The sequence below is a fragment of the Anopheles coustani genome, chromosome 3 (assembly GCF_943734705.1).
Source record: "Anopheles coustani chromosome 3, idAnoCousDA_361_x.2, whole genome shotgun sequence".
NCBI classification, from domain to species: Eukaryota; Metazoa; Arthropoda; class Insecta; order Diptera; family Culicidae; genus Anopheles; species Anopheles coustani.
The window spans coordinates 95633097-95658108 of NC_071288.1; the positions used below are offsets into that span (position 1 = coordinate 95633097).

Here is a 25012-nt window from a genome sequence, read left to right on the forward strand (position 1 = left end):
AAAGAAATGAATAAGATAACGTGTGTGACTTTTTTATAAACAAGATTTTATTATACACACTTTGTATCTACATGCAAGTACACGATAGTATGTTACGTTCTATCTTCTACTTTTATGTTTGTGACTGCTTTTTTTCTTGTCTTTTTTATGTTTACTCTTCGATTTACTCTTCTGATGTTCCTTGTGTTTTTTCTTCTTTTTTCCTCTTCCGGATGAGTGTCGGTCGCTGTCCTTTTCGATCCAAATTTCCTGTTTACCTCCTTTCGTTCCGCCTTTATCGTTTGTACCGAGCAGATGCCGCAGCCGGTCATCTAGATGCACCTGCGGAGCATCGCCGGAAGATCCGGAGGCAACCATCGTCGTTGGTAAACTCGGTCCATAGTATTCGTCCTCCGAGGATTCCGAATCACTCGCGGAAGAATGGGTTCCGGTTTCATTTGCTCCATCGACTGCAGGAACGGATTTCGCGGTCTCTGTGAGCGCATTTAAGCTAGGTTGTTCTCCGCCGGACGGTTTTTTAAACTCGAACAAACTCTTAAAGATTCCTCTCGGAGGCGAATTGTTTCTCAAAATGTTTATCTGTTGTACCGGCTTAATGGCGACGATGCTGTCCACCATCTGCATCTTTTGCTCATCAGTTAGTGCTGGCTTAAGGTCCTGTTTCGCGGTTTCATTGTCCTGCTGCTCGCTTTCCTCATCGCTGCTGCAGAAGATTGATTTAAACAAGTCACGTTTTTCTTCCGGTTTTTTGTTGGTCGCTTCAAGCACCTGCTGTTCCAATCCGGATAGTTTTTTCACCACCTTGGGAGGATTGGCCTTTGTAGTGGGATTTTTTTCCACCGGTTCGTGGGAAACCTTTTCAGCAAGTTTCTGGCCTCCTGTTGGCAGAGTGAGGGATTCGTCCGATGCGAAAAAATCTTTTGACGAAAGTCTCTGACCAAAACTACCCGCATTTGCCACGTCAGCAGGCTTAGTTTCTGTTGGCTGGGAAGTGCTCGGTAAAATGACAGGTGTTACGAAGTCTCGTCTATTGGTCACTGGCGTCTCTAGATAATCGAACACCGAAAATTTTCCCTTTTCTTTGCTACGCTTTTCCGTCTCCGTATCATCGTGCATCATTCCACCGAACGGCTCGGGGACATTGAATCTTTTACATAGCTCCTTGTGGGGTTTCCACATCGTACGGGTGCGTTTCATTTTCACCTCGCGCTTTTCGGCCGCTCCATCTTCGCTGATTGTTTTGTCCGCAATCAAGGCCGATGCCGTTACAAACCGATCCGACATCAACCCATCTAGCGGGCGGTACATTCGTTCCGCTTGAATAAACTCCTTCAGTTCCCGTTCTCTCTCCCAAGCAGAGAGATTAAGTGGCTGCAGTGATTCAAGGTACTGTTCCCTAGTAAGATATCGTTCGTTTGGTTGGAACGTTAGGAAACGCTCGTACCGATCTTGTTTGTCAGGGATTGCGATGAATGGCTTGAAACCTTCCTTCGTTGATCCTAGGTACGGATTAAGCAGAACCTTCGTTTCGTTCAACAAACCCTTCGGGACGGTTGAAACAGGAACATCCTTTTCCTTCGCAATTTCACCATTTTCCATAAGTTCCCGAGTTCCTTCGTCAATCACATCTTTCGGTACGAATTTTGAACTCTGCGCGTTGATGCGTTCCAGAATTGGGTTCTCAATTTCCCTCTCGCCGAGTATAGCTCCTCGTTCTTTAGGATCGAGATCATGTCTCCCGAGACCCCTGACTTTGTACTCGTTTTCCTGTTGAATTTTTCTCGATCGCTCCTCATTTAACGGGTCAAAGCGGCTCCTTCGTTCAGTCCAATTGCGGGGTTTAAAACTGTCCGGCATGCTCGAACGGAACACCTTCTTCACCAGCTTCTGAATGTTGCTCGCAGGACAAAAACCATCCAACGAAGCTCCTTGCTGTCCGGATTTGATTGCTGGTGTACCACTTTTCGTTTGCTTCCCATCTTCAAGTGAAAAATCATACCGTGACATGTCGTCCCGTGCGTACACATCCAGATCGTCGTCGTCCTCGAGCGCACCGATACCAAAAGCTTGGCCACGAATGGAAAGTTTTTTGTTATTTTTATCGACCACCTCAAAGGTGTCGAATAAATTGAACCGCTTCGTAGTACCACGATCCAGACCACTGTAGCCCAAGCCGAAGGTGTTGTCCTTAAGAGCCGCTACCAACGGATCGAAATCATCCGGAGCAAATGTTACATCGTAATCACTGTCCGAACTGTCGGACGAATCGTCCTGATGTGTATTCTCAGGTGGTTCACTCCGACCAGGTATTTCGCAGCCGTAGGTTTTCATTACATACCGTTCCTTGTTGTTTCGCTGTGTAGTGCGTTTCTTTTCACCCTTCGACTGGCGCTCTCCTATGCCCTGCCCTTCACGCCAACCCATTTTTTTCAACATCTTTACGGCCGTTTTTTCCTTTGCGGGTTCAAGTAACGCGCGAAGTACAGGTTGCCCTGGTATTGGACCCTTGGAAAAGCTTAGATCCAGCTTTCGTTTAGTCGACTTATCAGTGCTACTACTGTGCGCGAAATCTTCCTTCGCTTGTACCCGTTGCGGGGCGAATCCAAACTCTCCCAAGTCTTCCTCGTCCATGAAATCCATTGCATTCTGTTGCAGGTGGGTCGATGATTTCGCAGAACGGGAGCTTTTGAATTCCTTTGGCTTCCAGCCTTCCTCCGACCCGACCGTGTTCCAATATCCGGCCGAAAATCCACCGGTGAAAGCGCCATGGAAACGTCTCTTGCCATTGCTGTCCAGCACGATCTGGTCCTCAACCGTAATCGGTCGCTTAGATGGTACAGCATCTACATTGTAAGGATATCGAAGCAACGTCAGCCTTTTTTTGTCTTGGTGAAGTTTTTATTCACTTACCTTCTTCGAATGGTGGCAGTGCCGTTCCGTAGCGACACAACGTTTCTTCCTCGTCCTCCATTGGACCAGTTATTCAGGGCAGGATGTATTGAAAGTTACCAAATTTTGCTTCGCATAAACCGTAATCTTTCTGTTGTTTACATACAGTTCCGAGTGCCCAACTAACAAAATTGCCAAGATGACAGAACCGTGGGGGGACTGCTCCGCCACTCGCGAGTTTAACGCGCGTGCTGTCAACATTTTGTATGGAATTTGACATGTACGCGCAACAAAATCAATTCGGATTATTTTATTTTAACCGTACATTACGCGCATCAAAAACGCGAGCAACAGGGAAGTAAAATTAGCCTGACTTCGAACAGAGCGTTTTGCATAGCACCTGGCGAAAAAAATCGTGATGAACCGGGAGAACGAGAAAAATGTTTTGTACACATAATTTTTACTTGCATGTACCAGCGCAACACGGACGTTTTACTCGGGGAATTCACCCTTTTCGTAGGTTCGATAAGGTCGATCATCAAATATCAATTATTATATCAGCACTTTTGTTTGAAGGGTGGAAAAAATGGGAACTGTCAACTTCCCGCCGTGAGTACTAAAAATTTACCATACCCTCAATTAGTACTTATTCAAAATGTCAGCTCGTTAGATTAATTTCGGTTTAAATTGTTGATTAAAAAGTTGATAATGAATTAGTATACTAGGTACAGTTAATAGGAAATATATGATACGGATAAAATCCTGGGAAAAACGCACATATCTCATTTCCATAAATTGTCATGCAGTCAAGTTTACAGTGATTAGTTTTAGAGCATTTTCGCTGATGACGCCATAGAACAGCTGTTTTAGCTTCCGAGCATGTTACAAGTGATGCCTTGTTTTGTTTACATCCGCCCCAGACGCCACGCGCAGCAAGCACGAAAGTGAGTAAATAGCAGCATACCGTGAAGAACGTGGTTGAACTCAGTCGGTGGTTTCGTCTGCTGACGCAGCTAACGACTAACGCAACCCAGGTACCAATAGAAAGCATCTATTTTTAACCACCAGCCAGGGCACCATTACTCTCTGTGGACCGATCGTCTCCTGCATAATCGTTATTGCTACCGGATTCCTGCTGCCTTTTGACCTAGACCTTTGATTCGATCAGATGATTAATGTCACACGACCAAGCCGGAGTTTAGGAAAAGGTTCATAAAAACGTGGCATTCATATGCTGGAAGAGTTGGAATAATCAAGGTAGCTTGCGGGAGCAACGAACGTAGGCCGGATCGATCGTAAAAATAACTTTCCAAATCACGTGCCGTTTTCACTTTCTAGCTCAAAAATAGAACAAAACAAATAGGTGATTTACGTTAGCCGTATTCTTACTATTGAAAGGAAGCTGTGGCATAATGTGCGGCCAAGAACAACGGGTTTGGTCACACTATTTTCTATGTATGCAAGGGCTTGTTCTATGTGACACGAACATTGGCGATCTTCACTAACATCATCGATTCTAGCTCGCTTGCCATGGGACATGCTGGCTTAGCAGATGGCACAATACGAAAGATAGACAGTGACCGTCACGAAACGGTAAATTATTTATAATCAACACATTTCGGTTCGCTGTTTAGTTGTTAAACATTTTCAGTCCTGTTTCGTGCGCAGAACCTACCGAAGCTGTCTCTGGCAGAGTGGTCAGGTCACACAATTCTAATATTGTCGTCAGTTGAGCATGAATGCTCCGTAGCAACACGTTGGCGGTTCGAATTGTTAACAAACCCTTGTTCTTTCTGCACCGTAGATGGTGCCAAGTAAAGAATAAGGAATATTAAAAGCAAGCCATACAAACCAACGGTCAACAGGAAAACAAAAATTCGTGGATAACTGTTAAACATCATGTCGACGTTTGAAGTGACCTCAGAATTGTACGCTGAGGCAGAGTTTTGCAGTACGGAGACGGGTAATGGTCGTGAGTATTTGTTCAGTAATTAAACGCCTGCCATACTAACAACGCGGTAAAACGTGCTGCAACCCGCCCGATTATGTGATCTGTGTTATTTAATAATAATTTTTCTTTTTCTCTTTTTGTGTTATGGGACGCACCACACAGATTCGATTTCTAAATTTACCTTCGTCTATCCAAATCAACGGCATGACCATCAGCAACCGCAGCAGACAGTCACCGTTGTCAGCGCGAAGGAAGTGAAAGGTGATCAAACGGTTCTCAAAAATGGTTATGATAAACAAACAGCAGCCGACAGCCAAAGTCCACGACCATCTTCCAGGGAAAGCGTTGCAGATAGTGTTGAACCTGAAGAAGATACCGAAGAATCGGAATTTGATTATGATGATGGAGAATGTGATGAGGAATCGGATGGGACGACGACGGCGACTACAGCTTCTCCACTGCCCATCGAAATAGACAAAGACGGCGATCTCATAGTTGAACGACAAAAACGAGGAGTTATAGAGATTGGTAGATCACAATATTATAGGCATTTTAAATAGTTTAATACTTAATCGGCGTTTTTTTTTCACAGAACATAGGAAATCTACTAAACTGGATTTGGTAGGTCTACAAATCTGGCGCGGGGCGTTGCTTTTGGCGGATTACATTTTTCACAACGAGCGAAAGTTCAAACAAAGTCATATTCTTGAGCTTGGATCTGGCGTTGGATTAACGAGTATTGTCGCCAGCATGTACGCCAGGGAGGTGATTTGCACCGGTAACATTTGATTGATACATCTGCTGTAGGGAAATCTTTAAATAACTGATTACTTTTCCTTCTTTTCAGACATTGACATTGGCGGTCTGCTAGACCTAATACGAGGAAATCTACAAAGAAATTCACACCTAGCAAACCCACACTGCCGGGTGGATGTGAGTGAATTGGACTTTAAAGTAAGCTACCAAGACTATCCTCGTCAGCTGAAAGATCGACTACAACACATTCAATATGTAATAGCTGCAGACGGTAAGGTTTCTAATTGCAAGACCGCTTGTACGACAGTTTAATATTTTATTTGCTTATTTGCAGTAATCTACGATGACGACATAACGGAAGCATTCGTTCGGACGATTGTAGGTCTGCTGCTGAAACTGCCAAAACTGAAAGCGATTTACATCGCGTTGGAGAAACGCTACGTTTTTACGTTGGAGGATATGGATTCCGTGGCACCATGCTACGATTATTTCCTCAACTATTTCCAGAAGCGCAATAACCGGTTTGGAGTAAATCGCTGGAAACTTATTAACGTATGCATCGATTTTCCTCGGTACTTTGACTACGAGAAAGTGAAAGACCTAGTGTTGTTGAAAATATGCCATGCTAGTAAGTGATAAGAGAAGGCGACACATGTGGTCAAGCATGTAAGAGTGTTTTAACCAAATTTGGCTGAATACAAACAAACAAGCATTGTGATGTGAAAATAGTTATGATTTGTGCTAAGAAGTTTAAAAGGTTCGTTGGGGAAAAAGAGATATTTTCGATTGTTGCAACTGTCAATTCGAATCAGTTTCATGCCGATTTTCGAACTGGATTTGATGCTCACCTTTCTGGCAGCACTGGCTTTACAATAAAGATTCAAATCAATTCTTTTGATTGATTTGTGACTCCGTGGGATAAGGCAAAAGGTAGAACACCTCATATAATCGACGTTCTACTGTATTTCTTTGATAAAAATAGATTCATGATTTTTTCCTATCTCGCGCCAAAAACTAAATCTGATTCAAATCCCAAGCAAATCAAATCCGCTCCGAATCTGTCAAGTGGGATCCAATCCTTGCAAATTCCGTCGAGGGATTGAGTCTTTGGTCTTCCGACGAATCCAGGTTGGTACATCACTAGTTTACCTTCAAAACAAAAAATTAACCGAAACGCAACAACAAACTGATATCCGAAATGAAGCAAACAAATCCAATCAACATCGTACTTGATGTGCCACTTATCACACAGAAATGTGCTTCCAGAATATTGAGGACTATCGTGGAGGTATCGATGTTTCAAAGAAATCAGATTCCTTTTGTCTATGAGATATTTTGTGGTCAGATAACGAAGTGGGATTCACCGACTGAAAACACGGCGTCCGACGATGATGCTTCTGTTCCGAAGATGCGGAGCATGCATTTGACGAAACAACGAACTAAAGCTAGAGAAACGTTAACAAGCACACAGGTGCTATTTGATGTATGTATTATCGCTGCTCCATAATAAACGCGAGAACAATATTTTAATCTTTTACATCTATCCTTTTCAGACGGTGGACAAGATCATAACGGAACATTCAACAGTTCGCGAGGTGATGATTTTATTTGGTAAAACAATTTATACTGCTAAAGAAGCGATCATTGTTAATCTGCCATCGATTAACACGAACCATGTGGGACAAAATCATCGAAATGGGATGAGTCAAAATCTTCGAGAAATAGCTAAAACGTTATCACTATCTAACGAAATTTTCGACAATATGCAAGTGAAGGATACAACAAACATGTTTGTCCTTTGTAAACCTTTGTTAATTCCGCAAGTTTCCGGAAATGGCATCTTTCCAGTAGATGAGTTTCAACTTCCTTCAAAGTGTATACAGTTCGTCATCAATCTGAACACTTCGGAATTGGTACCCGCCACAGCTGTGTTTGAAATATTTGACGAAGATCCTGAGGCGCCCAAAGTCAGCAAAACCGGGACGGAACCAACAGCACCACCACTAGAAACGGCTAACAAATGGTATCAGCTCGACGTTGTAGTCAAAGGGTTTAAGCTAATCCGCAGGAAAGGGTGCCACATTTGGGAATGACTTTGAATACATATTTTATTTTACAACTTGTTGGTTGCATGTCTTTCATTTTAGCTTATCCTTATTTATTACCGTAGGAATGTGGTTACAGTTGCTTGCATGATGAAGATGTTATAAACTTTCCTCTGTTGATTGGTTAGCAGTATTTGGTTGCGTGTGTATACGACGCATATGACCGGTTAACTCGCTGGATGTTGTGAAACTTTTACTGCATTGTGCGCACGTAAAACGTTTCTCTCCTCTGTGAACTTTCATGTGCACATAAAGCCCATTGCGTGACGTTAGTTCTCTGGAGCATTCGGTGCATTTGAACAATTTAGTTGCTGTATGCGTCAAGCAATGTTCGTTTAATTCAGACCACTGTTTGTAAGCCTTGGGGCACATGTTGCATTGATACGGTCTTTCTCCGGTATGGGTGCGGATATGCCGAGTCAAGTCATCGGATCGTAGAAAGGTCTTGCTACAGAACGTACATGTTTTCACATTACTACCGGATTTATCATGCGTTCGGCAGTGTCTACGCAATGTCTGTGATTGGGTGAAGCTTTTGTCACATTTATCACACTGAAAACGTTTCCGTGTTGGATCTGATTTACTGCTTTCGCCCTTTCTGAGCCGTTGTACCGGTTTGATGGATGCAGCGGATGAGTGACGGTCACTGAGTTTTACAGATTTTCTGGGCGATTCCTTTTTACTAGGTGAATGTTGATCTTTGTGAGGGACTTTAAGTTTTTCAGTTAGTTTAAAAACACTGAAATGAGACTCTAACAACTGATCCGTTCGCCGACATTGTTCCACAAATTTGTACGCATCTTGTGCTCGTTTCGCACAATTCAAACATATCATAGAAGGCAGCGTTCGTCCATGCGTCTCTATCTGCAACAACAGAAGAAATTATTAATACTGAACCAGATGAAACTTTTGTTCCATGCTCACCTCGTCATTAACAAAAACGGTAAGAATATCGCGAAACGAAGTGACCAGGTCAGTTAGCTGACACTGCTCCACATAAATGTCTTCGACTGGATAAAGTTCAACTTGGTTGTTTGGCTCCTCGTCACTCGACAAACAAATACGGCATATATCGGAAAGAGTTTCTAGGGTTGATATTTGTGTTTTGTTTGCCATTCTTCCTAATCACGCACATAAAACAGAAAACAAGCGTTGTTCAAAAAAGATGTTCGTAACTCCAAAAGTAAACATCAACTAAAATGACAGAAGCCAAGCGCTCATATGATCATGTTGATCATGCGGTGATATGTTGTGCTATGAAAACAATAATTTCCTGGGTCCATAATTAGGTCAAAAATATATCCATTGGCTACCATATTCAATCAATAATAAATGTATTTTATTTCTTTTAGAAACTGAAGCGAATGGTTGTATTCTTCATTATCTTCATTGTAAGCTAAAATTTTCCAACGATAACGATTCCGCATCGATATTGATGCGGGCATTGAAATCTTCCGAAATAACTATCGATCCATCCTCTTCCGACGTGGTAGGCTCTTCATTATCAATCTCCTCCAGATGACACAGGAACTGGTCGTCCTCGTACGTGGGGAAGAAATACTCCGGCTGGTCCCAGCCACTGGATTCCTTGCTGAGCCGGTAGTGCTCCTCAGCGTCCATGTGTTCGCAAAGGCTTTTATAATCGTTAAATTGCTGCTCGCATGCGATACATTTGCGGATGTGCATCTGGCGACGGATGAAGTTTACCACCTTCACACGCTGATAGAAACTCATCCCATGAACCGTCTGTGTGAAGTCGAAGGAATGTTTATCCACCATGTGCTGCTTCAGTTTGTCGATGTTCGCTTCCGAGTGTGTACAAAACAGGCAGGTCGTGGTTTGCTCTTCCCCGTTCCAATCGGACCAGTCCGAATCGGAATCTTCGTCTGAATTGAAAACGCTGCTCTCTTCTTTACGCTTGGCGATTGGGACATACTCTGGCTTCTGTTTTAACCGATAGTTGACTAGGAAAAATCGATCGTAGTAATGATTGTCCGGGTTGATCCGCTTGTGTCCTTTCTTCCGCATATGTTCCTTTAGCGTCGGCCGGTCTTTAAATACCTTTTCGCAGTACAAACAAATCAGCTGATTCAGCTTATCCTGCACAATCTCAATCAGCTCGTCTACGAACACCAGATGCTCCGATTTGCCAAGCAGCAGAAAATGTTTCGCATACAGATGGGAAATAAACTCTGGCCGTGTTTCGGAACGAAAATCGCGACAGTATAGACAGTCACGACGGTAATTTCGGTCCGTACGTTCGAATTGGTGGCGTGTTAGAACCAGGTCGAGCTTTTCCCTTTTCAATCGTTGTCTAAGCTCATAGTCCAAGGGCTCAATATCGCTCAGAAGGAAATATTTTTCATTGCTCGAGCTGGTTCCGTCCGGCAGTTGATTCAGCAGCATGGAGGAACAATATTTATCCGCAGGTTCGCTGCTAAACTTGTCCTTCCAATAATAACAATAGCTCGGGAGACAGGCTATTTCCTTCACGTCGCCCACAATGAGCCGATGCACGAGGTAAAGGTGGGCCAGGTATTGGTCAACGCCATTGTCTCGACTGTGGAAATCGTAGATGTTGCTGCAGAACATGCATGGTACCGTACGTTCGTTCACCAGCGATGTTGGAGGTTCCAGGTTGGATGTGTCTTTAGCAAAATTCAAAGGGCCCACAATTGAGCTTCTTGATGATTCCTCGTGGGAACCTTTCGAGCTAATATTATTTAATGTATTTGCCTCCATCTAACTACGCTAAATTCACTACTTTTCTGTGCCAAAAATTTAACTACCTACGGAAAACTAACTCGCAACGAACCAAAACATTCACTTTTTATTGACATTGACAGTGACATGTGGTAATCCATGCAGCACAATTGTACATTTTTTCCAAAGTAGAAAGGGCAAAATATTCTTTCTTTCGATCATGCTATTTGTCTTCTAGTATAATTGGTCAATTGTAAAAATTAGTTGGGCAACTAAAAATGTTCATCTAAATCGAAAGTTTCAATAATTATTTCAAAACTTATGAACTTGAAGCTCGAAGCTTGGTACAACTAACCTTGGTTTGTAACCAAGGCAAATATTACGATTTTAAAAGGAGCAACTCCGCTGTCAATCTAATAGTGATGTGAATGATGCTCCGGGAAAGAGATCTAATCTGTAAACTCTTATGCATAAATTAACAAATTCGTACATAAATCCCAATCTCTCAGATAACAAAAATTATTACATCGTTTCACACGATACATTTCCAGTCATGCAACATAAGCAGGTAATCATACTAATATTGGGATCGGAACGAAATTACTCCCCTTAGGGGTCGGATTTAAACTAATCAGTCCAGCTCCGATGTGGCATCTCTAGAGTCAAATAGAAGAAAAATAATACGATCGCCATTACGTTTTAGTTTGCTTGATAAACGTGTTGAGCAGGAAAAATCGAAAAATTACCCTCTTAAACGCGTCCGAACGGAATAAAATCACTTGCAAATTGTAGCATCGTACGCAAGATGCTAGGAAACAGTGCAGTAAGTTGGAAATAGTTTGCGTTTGGTGGTTAATTTTGTGAAGCAAAAATTCGCACAGGCGTACGGTGTGTAGCCCGGGACCGTGCGTCCGCGGTTGGTGCGGCATTGCACACATCGTCTCGCTGTCACCGCTGCCGCTTCCGCCGTTCTCTGTCAATCCGCTTCAGTAAAGTGGCGTTCGGGTGCTTAAAATCTGCCTCCTCTGTGTGGCGTATGAGCAATGCGTGTTACCGTTTTGCAGCAGCATCGTGACAAGAAGGCGCATAGGACGGTTTAAAATTAAGTGTTCTTCGTGTCTGCTGATCATGTAATCAAACGAAAAATTAGCGGGAATATCATCCCAGTACGGCTTGTGTTCTTGAGCTTGAGGTCTTCTGAAGCCAGTTGCGTCGTGTTTTTTTTTGCGTCTTACAAATAAGTGGTTTCCAACTAGCCAGCCCCTACTGTTTATAAGTAAAGAATATTGGTTTGTTTGTGTTATGGGAGGGGTGATGGAGCAAAACTCATTTGTTTATCACACAAAACAAATGTTGAACCGATGTATGAGCCCTCTGTTTTATGATCTCGCAAACATTCTTTGTGCTAAGCATCAGCTTCCTTGGCGATGCGACTGGGTTCCAGTTTACGGCAATAAACCGAGTGTTTTTTCGCTTTTTGTTCTGCATCGCGGAAGCGCAGCATCGTACAGCGTGAAGTGTTCTGTCAAATTAGCTTTATGTGTCATAAACACGCGTTCGACCATGGTTGGCCAAAGGAAACCAAAAGCTGATTTGCTATTTTAGTGACACGAGAATACGAGTTCTTCTGGCGCACTTTCATTCCACATGTTTGGCACTAGTTTCAAAACGGCATTAATGGTTTACACTGTGTTTTTTTTTATTACAGCAACAGAAAATGTGAAATGGTTATCTCCATCCCTAGCAGTGAATCAAAATACATCAACAAGGAAGGAAATATTGAGTGATTTGTGCAAAATCATCGTCTAGTTTCATCCGCAATCTGTGTTGGCAAAGTTCATAAAGTGAAGTGACGCAGGCTTGTGAACCACATGACTGGCTACGAAATTGGTTGTGTCGAACAACGAAAACGAGCCGGTTGTGTAAAAGTACTCTACATGAAAGCGTTGAGTTTTTTATCAAACATCCTGTTGTCATACTGATACGAAAACAACACTCTCAACCATCCATCTGGCTGTTTCATTAAGGATTCGGATAAAAACATACAACCAGCGGAGACACCCACGGGAGATAAACATTTGCACATATGTATCTGTGCGATTAATCTGAAACAATAATAGTGTGGTAAGCATAAACAGAGATTCTTTCGGGTGTTGATAGTGTAAGCCTTTGTTGTTATTGCAACAGATTTTTAGACGAACCATGTTTCTATTTCAGTGTCAAAAGTATGGACGATGAGAATGGATCAGCAGCAAAGGGAACTACATCCACCGCAATTACAACGGCAGAAATCGGTACATACGAGAAAAGCCCAAAGTCGTCGCTCGAGAAGCTCACTCTATCAACCGCAGCCGGCAAAGAACCAACGGATGGTGAATCAGCGGGGTCTGAGTTTGGTATCGAGCAACAGAATTCACCAAATAACACTGCCGATCGGTCGGAGACAGAGAACAGCGCGGCGGAGGTGGAAAAAACAATGGACGCAACGAGGCCATCGTTCTCGGACGGTAAATGTAGCGATGGAACGCCTGAGTATAGAGAGCAGGAAGAGAATGTTGGAAATTCTGAAACTACTAGCATCAACGGGGGTGACGTCGAAGCAACTAGCGAATCGGATACATCCGCCGAGCAATCGTCACATATGGCATCGTCTCAGTCCAATGAACAACAGGACCGGTTGGAAAAAGACGCAAGCATACAACATGTTGTTCACAAGAAGAAAATGTCTAAAGAGCCTAAAGATACGTTGTCAGAAGATGAACTGTCGGCTGCAAAAGACGACCCAACTAACACCGATAGCTACAGAATTGACGAGTCCTGTACACGCCATTTAGATGGACAAGCTCGTTTTACTGACTGTCCAGCAAACGATGGGTGTGGAGTCAGTTGTAATTCACCTTCAGAAGAAAAGTTGGTTAATGAAGATGAAAATGATGCTGTAAGGAGCACATACAAAGCTAAGTCTGCTACTAATACTACATTAAACCGGGATGGAGCGACCCTTTCCGAGTCATCCGCTGAACAATTAGATAACGATAGTCAGATCGAGCACACTGTACATAAAAATAGTATGGAATCATCAGATATGCATGTAAATGAATTAACAACCATAGCCACCACTAGTAATGTAGTAATTCCAGAAGACACAAAATATCCTATAAAGAAGCTGAAAGAATCCGAGCTAAATATTAGAAACTCGCTCGATTCGGAGGCAGAGCAGTCCAGCATACTAAATGAATCAGTCGATTCGTCGAGTAGTGCTGAAAGCGCAGCTGGCTCTGACGATAACAACGGTTGCCATACGAACGGGGGTGGCATTAACGGGACGGGTGCTTTCGACCACTCGTCGTTGGAAGGTGAAACCGACAGCCATTGCGGAAAAGCGGAAAATACAGAAGCAAGCAGCTCATTGACAATGCTACCTGGCAGACTGGAAACATTGAACGACGGTAATGGCGATAGAAAAGGAGCGAACAATTTAGATTTGGAGTTACCAGCTAGTATAAAGAATACGGCAGGTAAGATACGATTGCTGAGATATTTTTTTTTTTTTAAATCTCAGACAGCCATGCAAACAACTAACTCTACTGCTCCACTCTAACGTATTCTTGTGATTTAAAATCTTATTTCAGACTTAAAAATGAACGGGGAATCCAGTAAATCACCAGAAAACGCTTGCGACGAAGAGTATCCTGAGGATGAAGTGATTGACCAGTCACAGACGAATGTTAGTAACACTAGTATTACAAGTACCAGTAGCAGTAGCAGTTCAAGTGGAAGTAGTAGTACCGCCAGCAGCAACAGCAGCGGCAACAGTGGTTGTAAAAGGAATGAGGACCAGGAACCAGCGATAGGTGAAACTAATGAAAGGTGGCTCTCAAACATCGACTCTCCGATTCGTGATATCGCCATGGCCCATGTTCCTTCCTCTACACCAATGTCGGTAAATCCACTTAAACGTCGTGCATCAGAAACACCGTTGGAGCGAGACAACGAACGACGGCGTAGGCTTTCCAGCGGTGAAGTTGATTCAAAGCAGACTAAGCTTAGCCCGGATCCTTCGATTGTCCCAAATTCGCCGGTAGCAATCGCTAGCAGTGTTTTCAATGAATTTTCGGATCGGAATAGTGAAGAAAACAAACAAACGGGTTCGTGTGAGTCGATCGTAAGGGAGACGGACGAAGCTATCCAACAACCTGCTACAGATGTTGACATAAGCAAACCGAATCCGGAGGAAAGCGTCAATAGTTCCAGTGATTGTGCTGATGTTTCGGTGTCGGCCGCGTCTGATGTAGCGCATGAAAATACGCCTGGTGCGTATCTGCTAGAGCCAGCGGAAGATGCGGATAAAGAAGATGTGCCGGTCGATCCCAACCAACGACCTATGGAAGAAGGAAAAGTTAGAGCGGATGAAAACGAGGAAGATAATGGCCACACCAGTAGCAGTGGCAGTAGTTCGAGTTCCTCGGACAGCTCATCATCGTCTTCGTCATCGTCATCCTCTTCCTCGGACAGCGATAGCTCTGATGATGAGGCGGAAGAGAGTGCATCTGCCGCTGACCCTCCGAGACAATCATTGGACGAGATTCACCACAATCAGCCGTTGGTAGAAAGTCAGCAGTCGACACTCACGCATTCCATGCATCCTACGTCAGTTGAACGAGATCAGCCTGTGATAGCCGAGCACGAGGACATGTCGGAGGACGGAAGCCGGGATAGTGCTGCGATGGAAATTGACGAATCGCCGATGGAATCGGAGGACGAAGACGAAACAAAAGGGGCTGGTGGGGATGAGCTGAAAATCACACGCAGCGAGGGATTGAAGCTTTCGATTTCCCTCAAACGATCCTCTGCCGTTGCAACTCCAACGCGACCTGAAGGTTCACCGGCGGTTAAAACTCCATCGACAATGCTTCCTCCTTCGAAGCAGCAGCAGCAACAGCAATTTCCGTTGCAACCGGTCGATTTTAGTAATTTTCTGAAGAAAGGATTTCAGTTGAATGAAAATCAGGAGCTGAGAAAGATTGACTACAATCACATCCCTGACTTGAACAACACTACTCCCCAACAGATCAGCAACATGCACGTTCTGCCTAAATCGGCACCGGCAAGGATGTTCCAACAGCGTGCAACTGAAAACAGTCAGCCAAGTCCTGCGCCTTGGAACAATGATGCCGTTTTTGGCGTCGCGGGAAAGAACATTATGCACCCATACAAACCGAACAACTTGGGCGGAAAACTGGCACACGCGCCCTTTGTGGCGCCGCCATCGCATGAAGAGTCGTCCGATACGTTGGACGAAGATAACCGGCTAGTTATAGCGGAAAAGAAGCAGCGACGGTCTCGTAAAAAACCAACTCCGCAAAATCATCCACCAATCCCAACGACGTTGCCATATTCTGCCCCTGACAGTAATTTTTTCTTCACGTCAAGCGCCGCGTATGCTGCAATGCAACAGTTGCCGTACGGTAGTGCGCCTCATCCAATGTTACCCCATACCAACGGGCGGGATGCAAACTTCCTTGGGGACGGTTTCCAAACGACGAATATCGGTGGTAAAAATATGTTTCCGGTACCAACGTCTATTGCAAACGTAGCGCCCAGCTCTCAACCGTTGAATCAGTTCAATTCGATCAGCTCACTGCCGGCCACGAAGGGAGCGCGGAAAGGAAATGGAAAACGGACAGCTGCTGAGCGGCGGAAGAAACATTCGGCAACGATGGGCGCCAAGGTTGCTAGTGATACAACAATTCATCATCCAGCGCCGACCGTCGGAAGCGGGAATAATGTCGAAGAACAACACAAGCGAGCCACAGATAACGTGAGCAGTCGATCGAACTTGAAGTTTTCTACCACCAAACCGACGACGGCTAAATCGAACGTTGGCGTGAATTCACCCTCGGTACCTGAAACACCCGCTAGCGAGAAAAAGAAGGACAAGAAAAAGGTGTTCCTGTGTTCGCCCTGCGGAACGCACTACGAAAACTGGAATCTTTTCCTTCACATGCGCGAAGTTCACCGAAAGCACATTTGTCTGTACTGCCTCGGTATTTTCCCGTCGGCGGAACGGCTGGTGAACCATCTCGGGACGAAGCACGGCGTGCAGAAGAAGCATCATGGCAGCTTGGAGGAGTACCTTCAGCAGCATCACCATCATCAAGGGAAAAATGGGACGACAATGACCGCGATAGGTGGAGGAGGGCAACAACCACCGACAGCCGGTAACGCCGTGCCGCAGTTTCAGCAACCTTTCTATCTGATGTGCGCCCGGTGCGAACACATGTTTGAGAGTACGAATGAGAACGATTTGCGAACCCGCGAACAGCAGATTGCAGCTCATAACTGTGCCGACTTCCTCGAAACCTGCGGCAACTGTGGGCAGTTGAAATTGGTCAAACATCGTTGCAGCACCGCTACTGAGGGTACGCCCGCAGTTGCTGGTGATGAAGGTGTTGGTAGCAAAAAGAAGTCATCGAAAAAGTCTAACATTGCGAGGAATGTCCAGGCGGTTCAATCACCCAATGCCAGTGAGTTTACAACGAAGAAAATGTCGCAAGAAAAGAAAAAGCAGCACCTTCAGTTCCAGCCGGAACCACTCCCTGTTGGAGGTTCTATTTTACAAACCCAGTTACTTAAAAAAGCACCGCCTACTACGACCCTCAATCTGTCAGCTTCTGATCACAGCATCCTTCACGCACATCATGCAGCGCCTGCTCATCCGCCCTCGGGCGAGGTCCGTTTCGATCAATCCACGACGACGATAGCGCTGCCTCAACCGCCGGACGTCGCAGAGAACCCTCATCATGCTCTTGTAAATGGGGAACAGCTACATCATCGTGAGGAGGAATTGCCGCCCATTGTTCCACCGGTCGTCGGTTCGTTTCCTACACCGACATTCACGAACGAAGTGCACGAACCGCCAGTGCCACCGGTGCCGGCGGAACCTGTCCCGGATAATATTCCTCCTCCATCGACGACTCCTTTAGTGCCAAAGTTGAAGGTGAAAATTCCCGTTCAATACCTCACCCCGATGGAAAGCGAAGAATCATCGATGGAGAGTGAAGATGACGACGAAGAAGACGAGGAAGACGAAGAAGAGGACGAGGAAGAGGAGGAGGCGGAAGAGGATGGAACATCAGCAGAGCACCGTGACGGAGGAGAGCCTGACAGTCGCGACGACCGTGGGGTGAAAGAAGACGAGGGCAATGGTCATAATTTACCAAAACCGGAGTTCGAGAATACGCCGGAGGCATCTTCGTTAAATCAGATCAATCCGATGGAAGGAAGCGATAATTTAACATCACCAACAGATGTCGCGGTCCCAAGCCCTATGGTAATGGGGACGTCAGAAGACACGTGTGAACAGGAGCCAATCCCAATGGAGATTGATGAAACGATTTCGACGGATAGAACTGCACGCGTTAATGTTCTGGATGTTCCTTCGGTGGCACCCGATACCCTTGCCGATACGCTTCCATTGTTGCAGGCTGAGCCAGCTCTTGCAAATGTGCCCGAAGAAAGCTCACCAATGGAAACGGTCGAAGCAGCAGCCCGACAGCAAAACGAAACGGAATTGAATGCTCCTCAACTTCACGATGAAAATGACGATGTAACTCAAACGCTTTCGCAACGGGATGAACCTCCCGTTGTCGATCCCTCGGCCACCGTTGAGGAAGAGCAGTATGGAAATGACGACCCGACCGAAATTGGTGCCACAAATGAAGCGGAAGTGACGGTGGAAGATGAGCAGATTGCAGAGAATGACACGACTCAGGCGAACGATCTGCTCGTCATTGCCGATTCGGATGCCCAGCTGTTCCAGCTTCTGTTGGATGAGCCGCTGGATCGGATTCCCGTGCGAGAGTTTATCAAAATCTGCCTCCACATGACGGTGCCGTTCTGTCTGTACTGTAATCACGCGCGCCGCATAGCCGTCAGTGCCCGTCAGCTCGTCCGGCACATCATCGCAACGCATCGTTTCCAAGCGACGGTCAACAGCATCACGGGCGAGGAGCTGCAACCGGAGACGATTTTGCACCGCTTCAAGTTGGCGCTGGACGAGCTGGATGCGGAAGCGTACCTGAACGTGGAAACGTTCGACAACAGCTGGACGATGGAACAGCGCACATCGGTGCCGTTCGTGCGCCAGTTCGAGTGCTTCCAGTGCCGCTTCGTCACGCTGGTGCACAAGGAGCTCTATCTGCACAATCGCAAAATGCACCAGAAGTCGGTACTGGTTTGTCTGATGTGCCGGGGAAGCTTCTTCAGCTACAGCGAACTGCTGTGCCACCTGTGCCCGGGACTGCCCAACCAGATGACGATCCTGGACTACACGTTCCGGTGCTGCGTGTGCAACGTGGACGGCATTCCGTCGGCGTTCCGGCTGATGGTCCATCTCCGCAAACGGCACTTTGCCTGCGACGTGTGTCTGGAGGAATGCCAGGACCAGGGCCGACTGTCGAACCACGTGTGGAAGCACAAGCTGCACCATCTTTGCTACCGGTGCGGCATCGGCTACCGCAACAAGGCGGACATTCAGAAGCATCTCTTCTGGAAGCACGGCACCGAGGGGGTGCTGTGCAAGCGGTGTCTGCAGAAAAAGTGGCCGCACGTGTACCATTTCTGTATGCCACCGGCGCAGTTCGTTTGCGAGGTTTGTCAGGCGTCGTTCGGCCGTTCGGTGGCGCTGAAGGTGCATCAACGGTTGCACAACGGCGATGCGAAGTATCCGTGCACGGAGGATGGTTGCGAGAAGCGGTTCATTTCGAAGAAGCTACTGCTGAAGCACGTGCAGCGTCACTTTCCGGAGGTCGATGTGAAGCAAGAGCCGAGCGGGGAGGAGAATGTGAACGCGAGCAAAGAAATCGACGATCCGGTTGGGTGTAGCGAAGAAGGTGTAACGGAGGCGAAGACAAGCAAAGAACCGCAGTTGGGTGAGATGTGCCCTGGGAAGTCGGAGGGAAGCGAATTGGAAAGCAAAGAAAAACACTCCGACGATGAAAATCAACTAAATGCAACTGTAGAGCAATGTTTGAAAACGGAAAGTGTTGGCGAACCCTCCGACGCAGCGAGACAAACCGAAGGATCGATTGCTGAAGCCCTGCCTTCCGGTGGCGGGGATGATAAAACATCCCAAGAGCACAAAGAAGAGACCCCCTCGCACGTTGCGAACGAAGAATTAACGCCTGCCAAGAAGAGTAAGAAAAAGCGCAAAGCGAAGGATGATGACCGGTCGATGGTTGATCTTATGAACTTGCCGGCATTGAATCTTTCCGAGAGTGACAGCAGCGACGATTCGGACAATGAGAGCTCGACCTCGAACAGCTTCAGCTCGAAGCGTTTCCAGGAGCATTGGGCAAACAATGCCGAGCCTTTGCCGAATACGAGTGAAGTACCTTCAGCAGCAGCTGGACCGTTTGAAGATGGCGAGGGAGCACAGGAAAAAGTGGAAAGCATGGATACGACGGAGGTGGGTTCAACCGTAGGTCCTCCGACGTCCCCGAAGGATCCCAGTCAGCAGCTTACGGAGCACCGTGAGGACAAGGGAGTGGCGATTTCCGAAGGCGTCACCAGCGTGGTTGATCCGATAGCAAACATTTGGAATAACTTCAAGCGATACCAGGCGCACAATCGCACCGCTAGCCGGCGTCAGTCCGCGGACGAGGAGCAGCGGATGGAGGACGAGCTGGTGGAGAAAATGCTAAAGAACACGATCCTGCATGTGTCTCAATCGGATCACGACTACTGTATGATGTATAAGGCATTGCTGGTGGCCGAATTGGAAGCGACCGAGGGAGGAGAGCAACTGTTGCAGCAGGAATCTCTGCTGTTGAAATCGGACCGGGGAATGGAGCAGGGGGTTGGGATGAATGTTGACCGCGAGGCCGCGCGGAAATCGCAGACCCGCGCGCATAAACGTACGACGGATCATTCGTCCGATAGCGATAGCAGCGATTCGGATTCGAGCTGTGCATGTGGCTCCAACTGTAGCTGCAGCTCGAGTTCCAGCAACAGTTCCAGCTCGAGCTCGGACGATTCGGACAGTTCGGACGAGGAGAGTAAGAAGCGCACGGCAGCGAAGAGAGCGCAAAAGGCCGCCAATGCTGGAAGCCACGAAGAAACGGTTGACCCGAAGGCAGAATCAGCTGAGATTGGGGACACAGCAGCAGGGGTGGATGAAATTCAGTTGCCTCCCCCAGAACCCCCGGAACCGATCGATCCGGACAGTGTGATCGTAGATTCGGATCTGCAGACGGACGAGTCGGAAACGGACGAAGAGTTTTACGACGAGCATCCGCAGAAACGGGCCAATCAGATGTTGGCGGAAAAGCGGCGTGAACTGCTGGCACAAACGTACGCGGCCAGTGGAAGTGGGGTCGGCGGTAGTCCGGGCATAATGAACTACGGTATTGTGGAGAACAGCCGGCCATCAACACCGTCCCTACCCCCGGAGGAGCAGAAAGAGCAGGGCAAGAAGAAGCTCAAGGTTAAGAAGCGTAAGCGAGAACGAAAGTCATCCAAACGAATGCCAGTTTCGCCAGTTCCGATCGCCAACGTGACGACCGTTGGGGGCGAAATGGTTCTTCCGGGTAGTGAGCTGGCAAGTTATGGTACGGTGACAACTGCTGTTTCGCACCATTGGATGGACCAGCAGCATCAGCCGGAGCTGCTATCCGGATCGTCACACGAAGTTTCGATCGTGAGCAATCCGTCTTCAATCGGTCCACCGTCGCAACATTATCAGTCCGTGGCTACAGGAGGAGGAGGTGAGGGTGGAAAAATAAGCGCACCAAGGTTGAGCACAGGAAACAGCTCGGAGTCGGATGCTCCTCTCAAGCGGTCGCAACGGTGCCGGAAGCCGAACAAATTCTACGGCTACACCAGTGACGACGAGAGCGCCGCCGCGTCCTTACCCCTTCCGGCAGGCATACCTTTATCGGTAAACCCAGAAAAGTCCATTCTTTCGCTCATGAAACCGACTCCACCGCCAAACTTGGTGTGGAGCAAAGAGGATCTTCCGTCGCCGCCGGCCAAGTCTAGCGGTGGTGGTGGTGGTGGAGGAGGTAGCAAGGCCACGGCTCATTCGAACCAGCGACGCAGCACTGATCACCTGACACCGGTTTCGTCGCGGCGTAATTCGGGTGTTGGAGTGCCGCTCGAGTCGGACCTGGGTGGTGGACTGCTCGTACCCTCGATGCAGCCGGCACTACTGAGCACCGTCCCTACGACACCGCAACTTCTTCTCCAACGACCACCGTTGCCGAAGCTGAAACTCTCGCTGCCCAAACGGACTTCCGGCACCAAGACACCGAAGCGAAACCAAACCACACCCGGTAGCAAGCGTCGACGCAAGGCGCCACCGAAGTCGGCGCCACCGCTGGCCGGCGTGCCGCCCACGATGATGCCGAATTCGGCGCCTCTATCTGCACCGATTGTACCACCACCAGCTTCCGCGTCCACCTTCCAGCCCCCCATAGTCGACAATCGGCCTAAGATTCCCCCGATCGGTTCATTCCCCTCCGTGCAGACGGACCTGTTTCGCCCGAGCCAAATCCGGGTACCGGCTGGGTGGCGCGCCCCGCGTGAGGGTGAATCGGTGTACTGCTATTGTCGCGCGCCCTACGACGAGGTGTCCGAAATGATTGCCTGCGATGGCGAGAACTGCCGGATCGAGTGGTTCCACTTCGAGTGCGTCGGAATCATTATGGCACCGAAGGGCAAGTGGTTCTGCCCGGAGTGCAAGTTCAACCAGCCGCCGACGGTGGTCGACGACGATGAGCAGCGGCCCCCGCAGCATGAATATGGTGGTAGAGTTATGCCACAACCGTCAGCCGGCGTAGCGCATGGTATGGCGTCGTCGTCATCTTCGACCGGTGGAGGGGTATGGGGACACCATCTCTAGTAGAAACGGGATTGAGACAGAATAGATTAAACCGACTCAAACATACATACACACACACACGCTTATTACTCATAACCATGAGGATGGCTGATGAAGGAATCGTAACAAGTGTAAGTTTTTACCTCGACAGCCTCGTCCCCCGTTTAGTTTTTTAAATGACATATGAGTAAAACAACAATAGGTTAGATTATCCTGTAAGCGAGCTACTGTACTTTTAATGTGGTAGGACGGTTGGCTTATGATACACATACGTGCATAATACTATAGACGTGTGGAATAATATTCACGGAGGCAAAATAGTAGCTCCATTATGTATGTGTAGTTTTGCAAAAGGACTCGGCAGCAGCATACAGATCGTAGATGAGCCTCTATGTTTGTCCCTTTGTGTGTATGTGCCCGCGAGCGCTTGTGTGTGAGTGTGTGTGATATAAGAGAGGTCCTGGGTGGGAGTATGGCGAGGGGGAGAAGGCGATCGGTTGGCGTTTATTACTTACTACTAGAAGAAGGGCACTGTAGGGAAACGGCAATATGTATGCAACACTTACACAAAATATGGCTAAGCTCAGTATCATCGAACGCAAAGAATGCAGTAGTACTGTATACTAACCGGAAAGCTGGATACCCTTTGGCGGGCGTAAGATACACTCATAGAACACGTCTAGAAGAGCGATGGTTGCACGATTTCGCTATTGCGCCCTACCGAAGGCACGCGCGTAGGAAGGAATGATAGGAAAGGCAAAACAGAAGAAGACAGTTGATCTCTACTATGCACTACTAGTGAGGGAATAAATTGTTTATAGTCGAAGATTAATTTGTGTTTGTTTTCCCTTATGTTATATAGTCGTGCTCACGGAAAGAAATGTAGTGCTTTCGTAGATGTACTGTTTAGTCGGGAAAGGAACATGATTGTCGAAGGATTATGGGAATGTTACTACCCAATGAACATATAGGAATGGTAAAAAAATGGCAAATTCTACAATTTAACTGTTTATTTCTACTTTTATTTTCATTTCAATACCCAATAGCAACCAAATAATTCTGCAAAGAGTAGTATAGCATTTAGTATCCTTGAACCGTCTAGTGTGATAATGTAAATCGATTTACAATCAGTTTTGTTTCGAAAGGTTTTCCGGCTTGACGGAAATGTAAAATATCACCTCCTTTTCATGGCTCAAAATTATCCGATAGATTTCTTTTCTACAATAAACTAATAACATACGCCGCCATGATGGAATGCGGAGAGGTTATGTCCCAGCAGAGATTCGACGAATTTTGAACAAGCTGTTGAAGTAATGTTTAATCTTGGCAAATAAAGATCAATCTCAGAGATAGAATATACATGCTATAACCCGGCCACAAAAGGTTTAGAATGATTTAATGTTATATTTTCGTAGACAACAAATAGTGCACGGTTCAAAAAAGAAAGAAATTAAAAGAATTCTACTTTGCCTAATTTTTTCCAAGCTTTTATGAATGAACACAACTTAATTAAAATAAGCAATAGTATTCCTCCTATCAACGTGTTCCAATATCCATTATAATCACTTCGGTTGATTTTGTACGGAAAATTTGCCTCTGCCTCGAGTCGGTAAAGCGCACGTGGTTGTGTCACAGAAGATTTGGAACCCCCAGGAAATGGCGCTTCAACTAAGGTCCGTGCGAAGCGAGGGCTCTCGTGGTCATGTTTCTCTCACACAGTATGACCACTAGTGACGTCATTGAAGGCGAGCGTGAGCAAAAAAGGATATTAGTAAAGGCTACCTAGAACCTTCGCTTTCATTCGAGTGCTGATCGTCGCCGGACGAGGACCGTTTGTGCGGACGAAATTTGACCCTTACGGCAGCGGCCTACAGTGAGGCGATGGTATCTTTAATCTTGCAGAGTGTTGTTAAGAACATTGTTGATTAGACAGTTGCCGATGTTGTTGGTTTTTCGCGTAGCATGCGTTGAGCGCGAATGGCGGTTATAGTGTTAAATCCAAGCAACCTGCCACGTGTCGAGTACATTTCGATCATTAACGGTTAATGGTCCCCGTTATTAGTGCGCTGGGCTCGCGTTGTCTGCCGTGAATTGTGGAACTTGTTTTGTCCCCTCGGGTGTTTGTGTGTGTGTGACGATGATAATGTCCACAAGGTGCTGTATGCGTGTTGCATCATGAATAATTAAGCAACCTTCTCGTGGGCAGACCGTTGGAAAAATGGAAAAATACGTCTGTCGATATGGCACATAATGAGCCCGGAAAAAGGGGGTTGGGAAATGCCTGTGTGTGTCCAGAAATGTGTGCCAGACGATATCCGGGAGTGCGGAGGTGGCCGACCGGTTCGAAAAGTCATAAGTTATGCAATGGGAGCGAACTGCTTTTGTCCCCTTTTTCTGTTGACACTTCGCGGTACAGCGAGTGGCCAAGATAAGCGTGTTGAGGGAAGTGAAAGTATCAGTAGGCTAGTCAAATAGAAATCCGAACGGATGAACATTATTTTGGGAGCGAAAAAGGACAACTTCTTTCAGTTATTCGTTCAAACTGCTGGACATTTCGAATGCAGTTGTTTTAGCTGTTTAAAGTTTGGAGACACACATATTTTACTATGTTCTTTTTTTTATACAACATTGACACGAACTAAAGCGCACAAAGGTGGCAGGTTGATTGATTGATTGAAAATGAATTAGAAAGTTTATCAGCGACACGGATCATCCCTGTCGTTGGCA

At 46.5% G+C, this 25012-nt stretch overlaps 6 protein-coding genes across 12 annotated transcripts; 3 read left to right on the forward strand and 3 right to left on the reverse strand.

The window, feature by feature from the left end:
* Window positions 1–16: 16 nt before the first annotated feature.
* LOC131271401 (G patch domain-containing protein 1 homolog) lies at window positions 17–3043 on the reverse strand. The gene is made up of 2 exons (XM_058272817.1): window positions 2911–3043; window positions 17–2843 (listed from the first exon to the last, which is right to left on the reverse strand). The coding sequence occupies exons 1-2, from the start codon at window positions 2969–2971 to the stop codon at window positions 100–102; spliced, it is 2805 nt and encodes a 934-aa protein (XP_058128800.1). The 5' UTR covers window positions 2972–3043; the 3' UTR covers window positions 17–99.
* A 763-nt stretch (window positions 3044–3806) lies between these two features.
* On the forward strand, window positions 3807–6310 carry LOC131272594 (methyltransferase-like protein 22). Of its 7 annotated transcripts, none has more exons than XM_058274399.1 (6): window positions 3807–3833; window positions 4288–4861; window positions 5003–5368; window positions 5433–5618; window positions 5688–5867; window positions 5931–6310. In XM_058274399.1, the coding sequence occupies exons 2-6, from the start codon at window positions 4789–4791 to the stop codon at window positions 6230–6232; spliced, it is 1107 nt and encodes a 368-aa protein (XP_058130382.1). In that variant the 5' UTR covers window positions 3807–3833; window positions 4288–4788; the 3' UTR covers window positions 6233–6310. The 7 variants fall into 7 exon arrangements, with proteins under 7 accessions (XP_058130382.1, XP_058130386.1, XP_058130389.1 ...); XM_058274403.1 differs by having other exon boundaries at window positions 3815–3833; window positions 4755–4861; XM_058274406.1 differs by having other exon boundaries at window positions 3822–4861; window positions 5003–5042; window positions 5085–5368.
* Window positions 6311–6764: 454 nt separating this feature from the next.
* On the forward strand, window positions 6765–7720 carry LOC131260844 (uncharacterized). Its single transcript, XM_058262680.1, has 2 exons — window positions 6765–7079; window positions 7150–7720. The coding sequence occupies exons 1-2, from the start codon at window positions 6795–6797 to the stop codon at window positions 7687–7689; spliced, it is 825 nt and encodes a 274-aa protein (XP_058118663.1). The 5' UTR covers window positions 6765–6794; the 3' UTR covers window positions 7690–7720.
* Window positions 7664–8867, reverse strand: LOC131260843 (zinc finger protein Xfin-like). Its single transcript, XM_058262679.1, has 2 exons — window positions 8626–8867; window positions 7664–8565 (listed from the first exon to the last, which is right to left on the reverse strand). Exons 1-2 carry the CDS (start codon window positions 8815–8817, stop codon window positions 7801–7803), a joined length of 957 nt encoding a protein of 318 aa, XP_058118662.1. The 5' UTR covers window positions 8818–8867; the 3' UTR covers window positions 7664–7800.
* Window positions 8868–9018: 151 nt separating this feature from the next.
* On the reverse strand, window positions 9019–10497 carry LOC131260837 (zinc finger protein 277). The gene has a single exon (XM_058262670.1). The coding sequence runs from the start codon at window positions 10441–10443 to the stop codon at window positions 9088–9090; it is 1356 nt and encodes a 451-aa protein (XP_058118653.1). The 5' UTR covers window positions 10444–10497; the 3' UTR covers window positions 9019–9087.
* Window positions 10498–11088: 591 nt separating this feature from the next.
* LOC131260827 (uncharacterized) lies at window positions 11089–23117 on the forward strand. Its single transcript, XM_058262657.1, has 4 exons — window positions 11089–11227; window positions 12113–12528; window positions 12622–13922; window positions 14037–23117. Exons 3-4 carry the CDS (start codon window positions 12632–12634, stop codon window positions 22304–22306), a joined length of 9561 nt encoding a protein of 3186 aa, XP_058118640.1. The 5' UTR covers window positions 11089–11227; window positions 12113–12528; window positions 12622–12631; the 3' UTR covers window positions 22307–23117.
* Window positions 23118–25012: the final 1895 nt, after the last annotated feature.

What these genes read in the sequence shown, in the direction of transcription:
- LOC131271401 (XM_058272817.1), bottom strand. Translation starts at nt 2,971, where the DNA reads ATGGAGGACGAGGAAGAAACGTTGTGTCGCTACGGAACGGCACTGCCA. An exon ending in ACTGCCACCATTCGAAGAAG is followed by an intron (nt 2,844 to 2,910) that starts GTAAGTGAATAA and finishes CTTACAATGTAG; the next exon opens with ATGCTGTACCATCTAAGCGA.
- LOC131272594 (XM_058274399.1), top strand. Translation starts at nt 4,789, where the DNA reads ATGTCGACGTTTGAAGTGACCTCAGAATTGTACGCTGAGGCAGAGTTT. An exon ending in CAGGGAGGTGATTTGCACCG is followed by an intron (nt 5,619 to 5,687) that starts GTAACATTTGAT and finishes CCTTCTTTTCAG; the next exon opens with ACATTGACATTGGCGGTCTG. An exon ending in ATATGTAATAGCTGCAGACG is followed by an intron (nt 5,868 to 5,930) that starts GTAAGGTTTCTA and finishes GCTTATTTGCAG; the next exon opens with TAATCTACGATGACGACATA.
- LOC131260844 (XM_058262680.1), top strand. Translation starts at nt 6,795, where the DNA reads ATGAAGCAAACAAATCCAATCAACATCGTACTTGATGTGCCACTTATC. An exon ending in GCACACAGGTGCTATTTGAT is followed by an intron (nt 7,080 to 7,149) that starts GTATGTATTATC and finishes TATCCTTTTCAG; the next exon opens with ACGGTGGACAAGATCATAAC.
- LOC131260843 (XM_058262679.1), bottom strand. Translation starts at nt 8,817, where the DNA reads ATGGCAAACAAAACACAAATATCAACCCTAGAAACTCTTTCCGATATA. An exon ending in CCGTTTTTGTTAATGACGAG is followed by an intron (nt 8,566 to 8,625) that starts GTGAGCATGGAA and finishes CTGTTGTTGCAG; the next exon opens with ATAGAGACGCATGGACGAAC.
- LOC131260837 (XM_058262670.1), bottom strand. Translation starts at nt 10,443, where the DNA reads ATGGAGGCAAATACATTAAATAATATTAGCTCGAAAGGTTCCCACGAG.
- LOC131260827 (XM_058262657.1), top strand. Translation starts at nt 12,632, where the DNA reads ATGGACGATGAGAATGGATCAGCAGCAAAGGGAACTACATCCACCGCA. An exon ending in TAGTATAAAGAATACGGCAG is followed by an intron (nt 13,923 to 14,036) that starts GTAAGATACGAT and finishes ATCTTATTTCAG; the next exon opens with ACTTAAAAATGAACGGGGAA.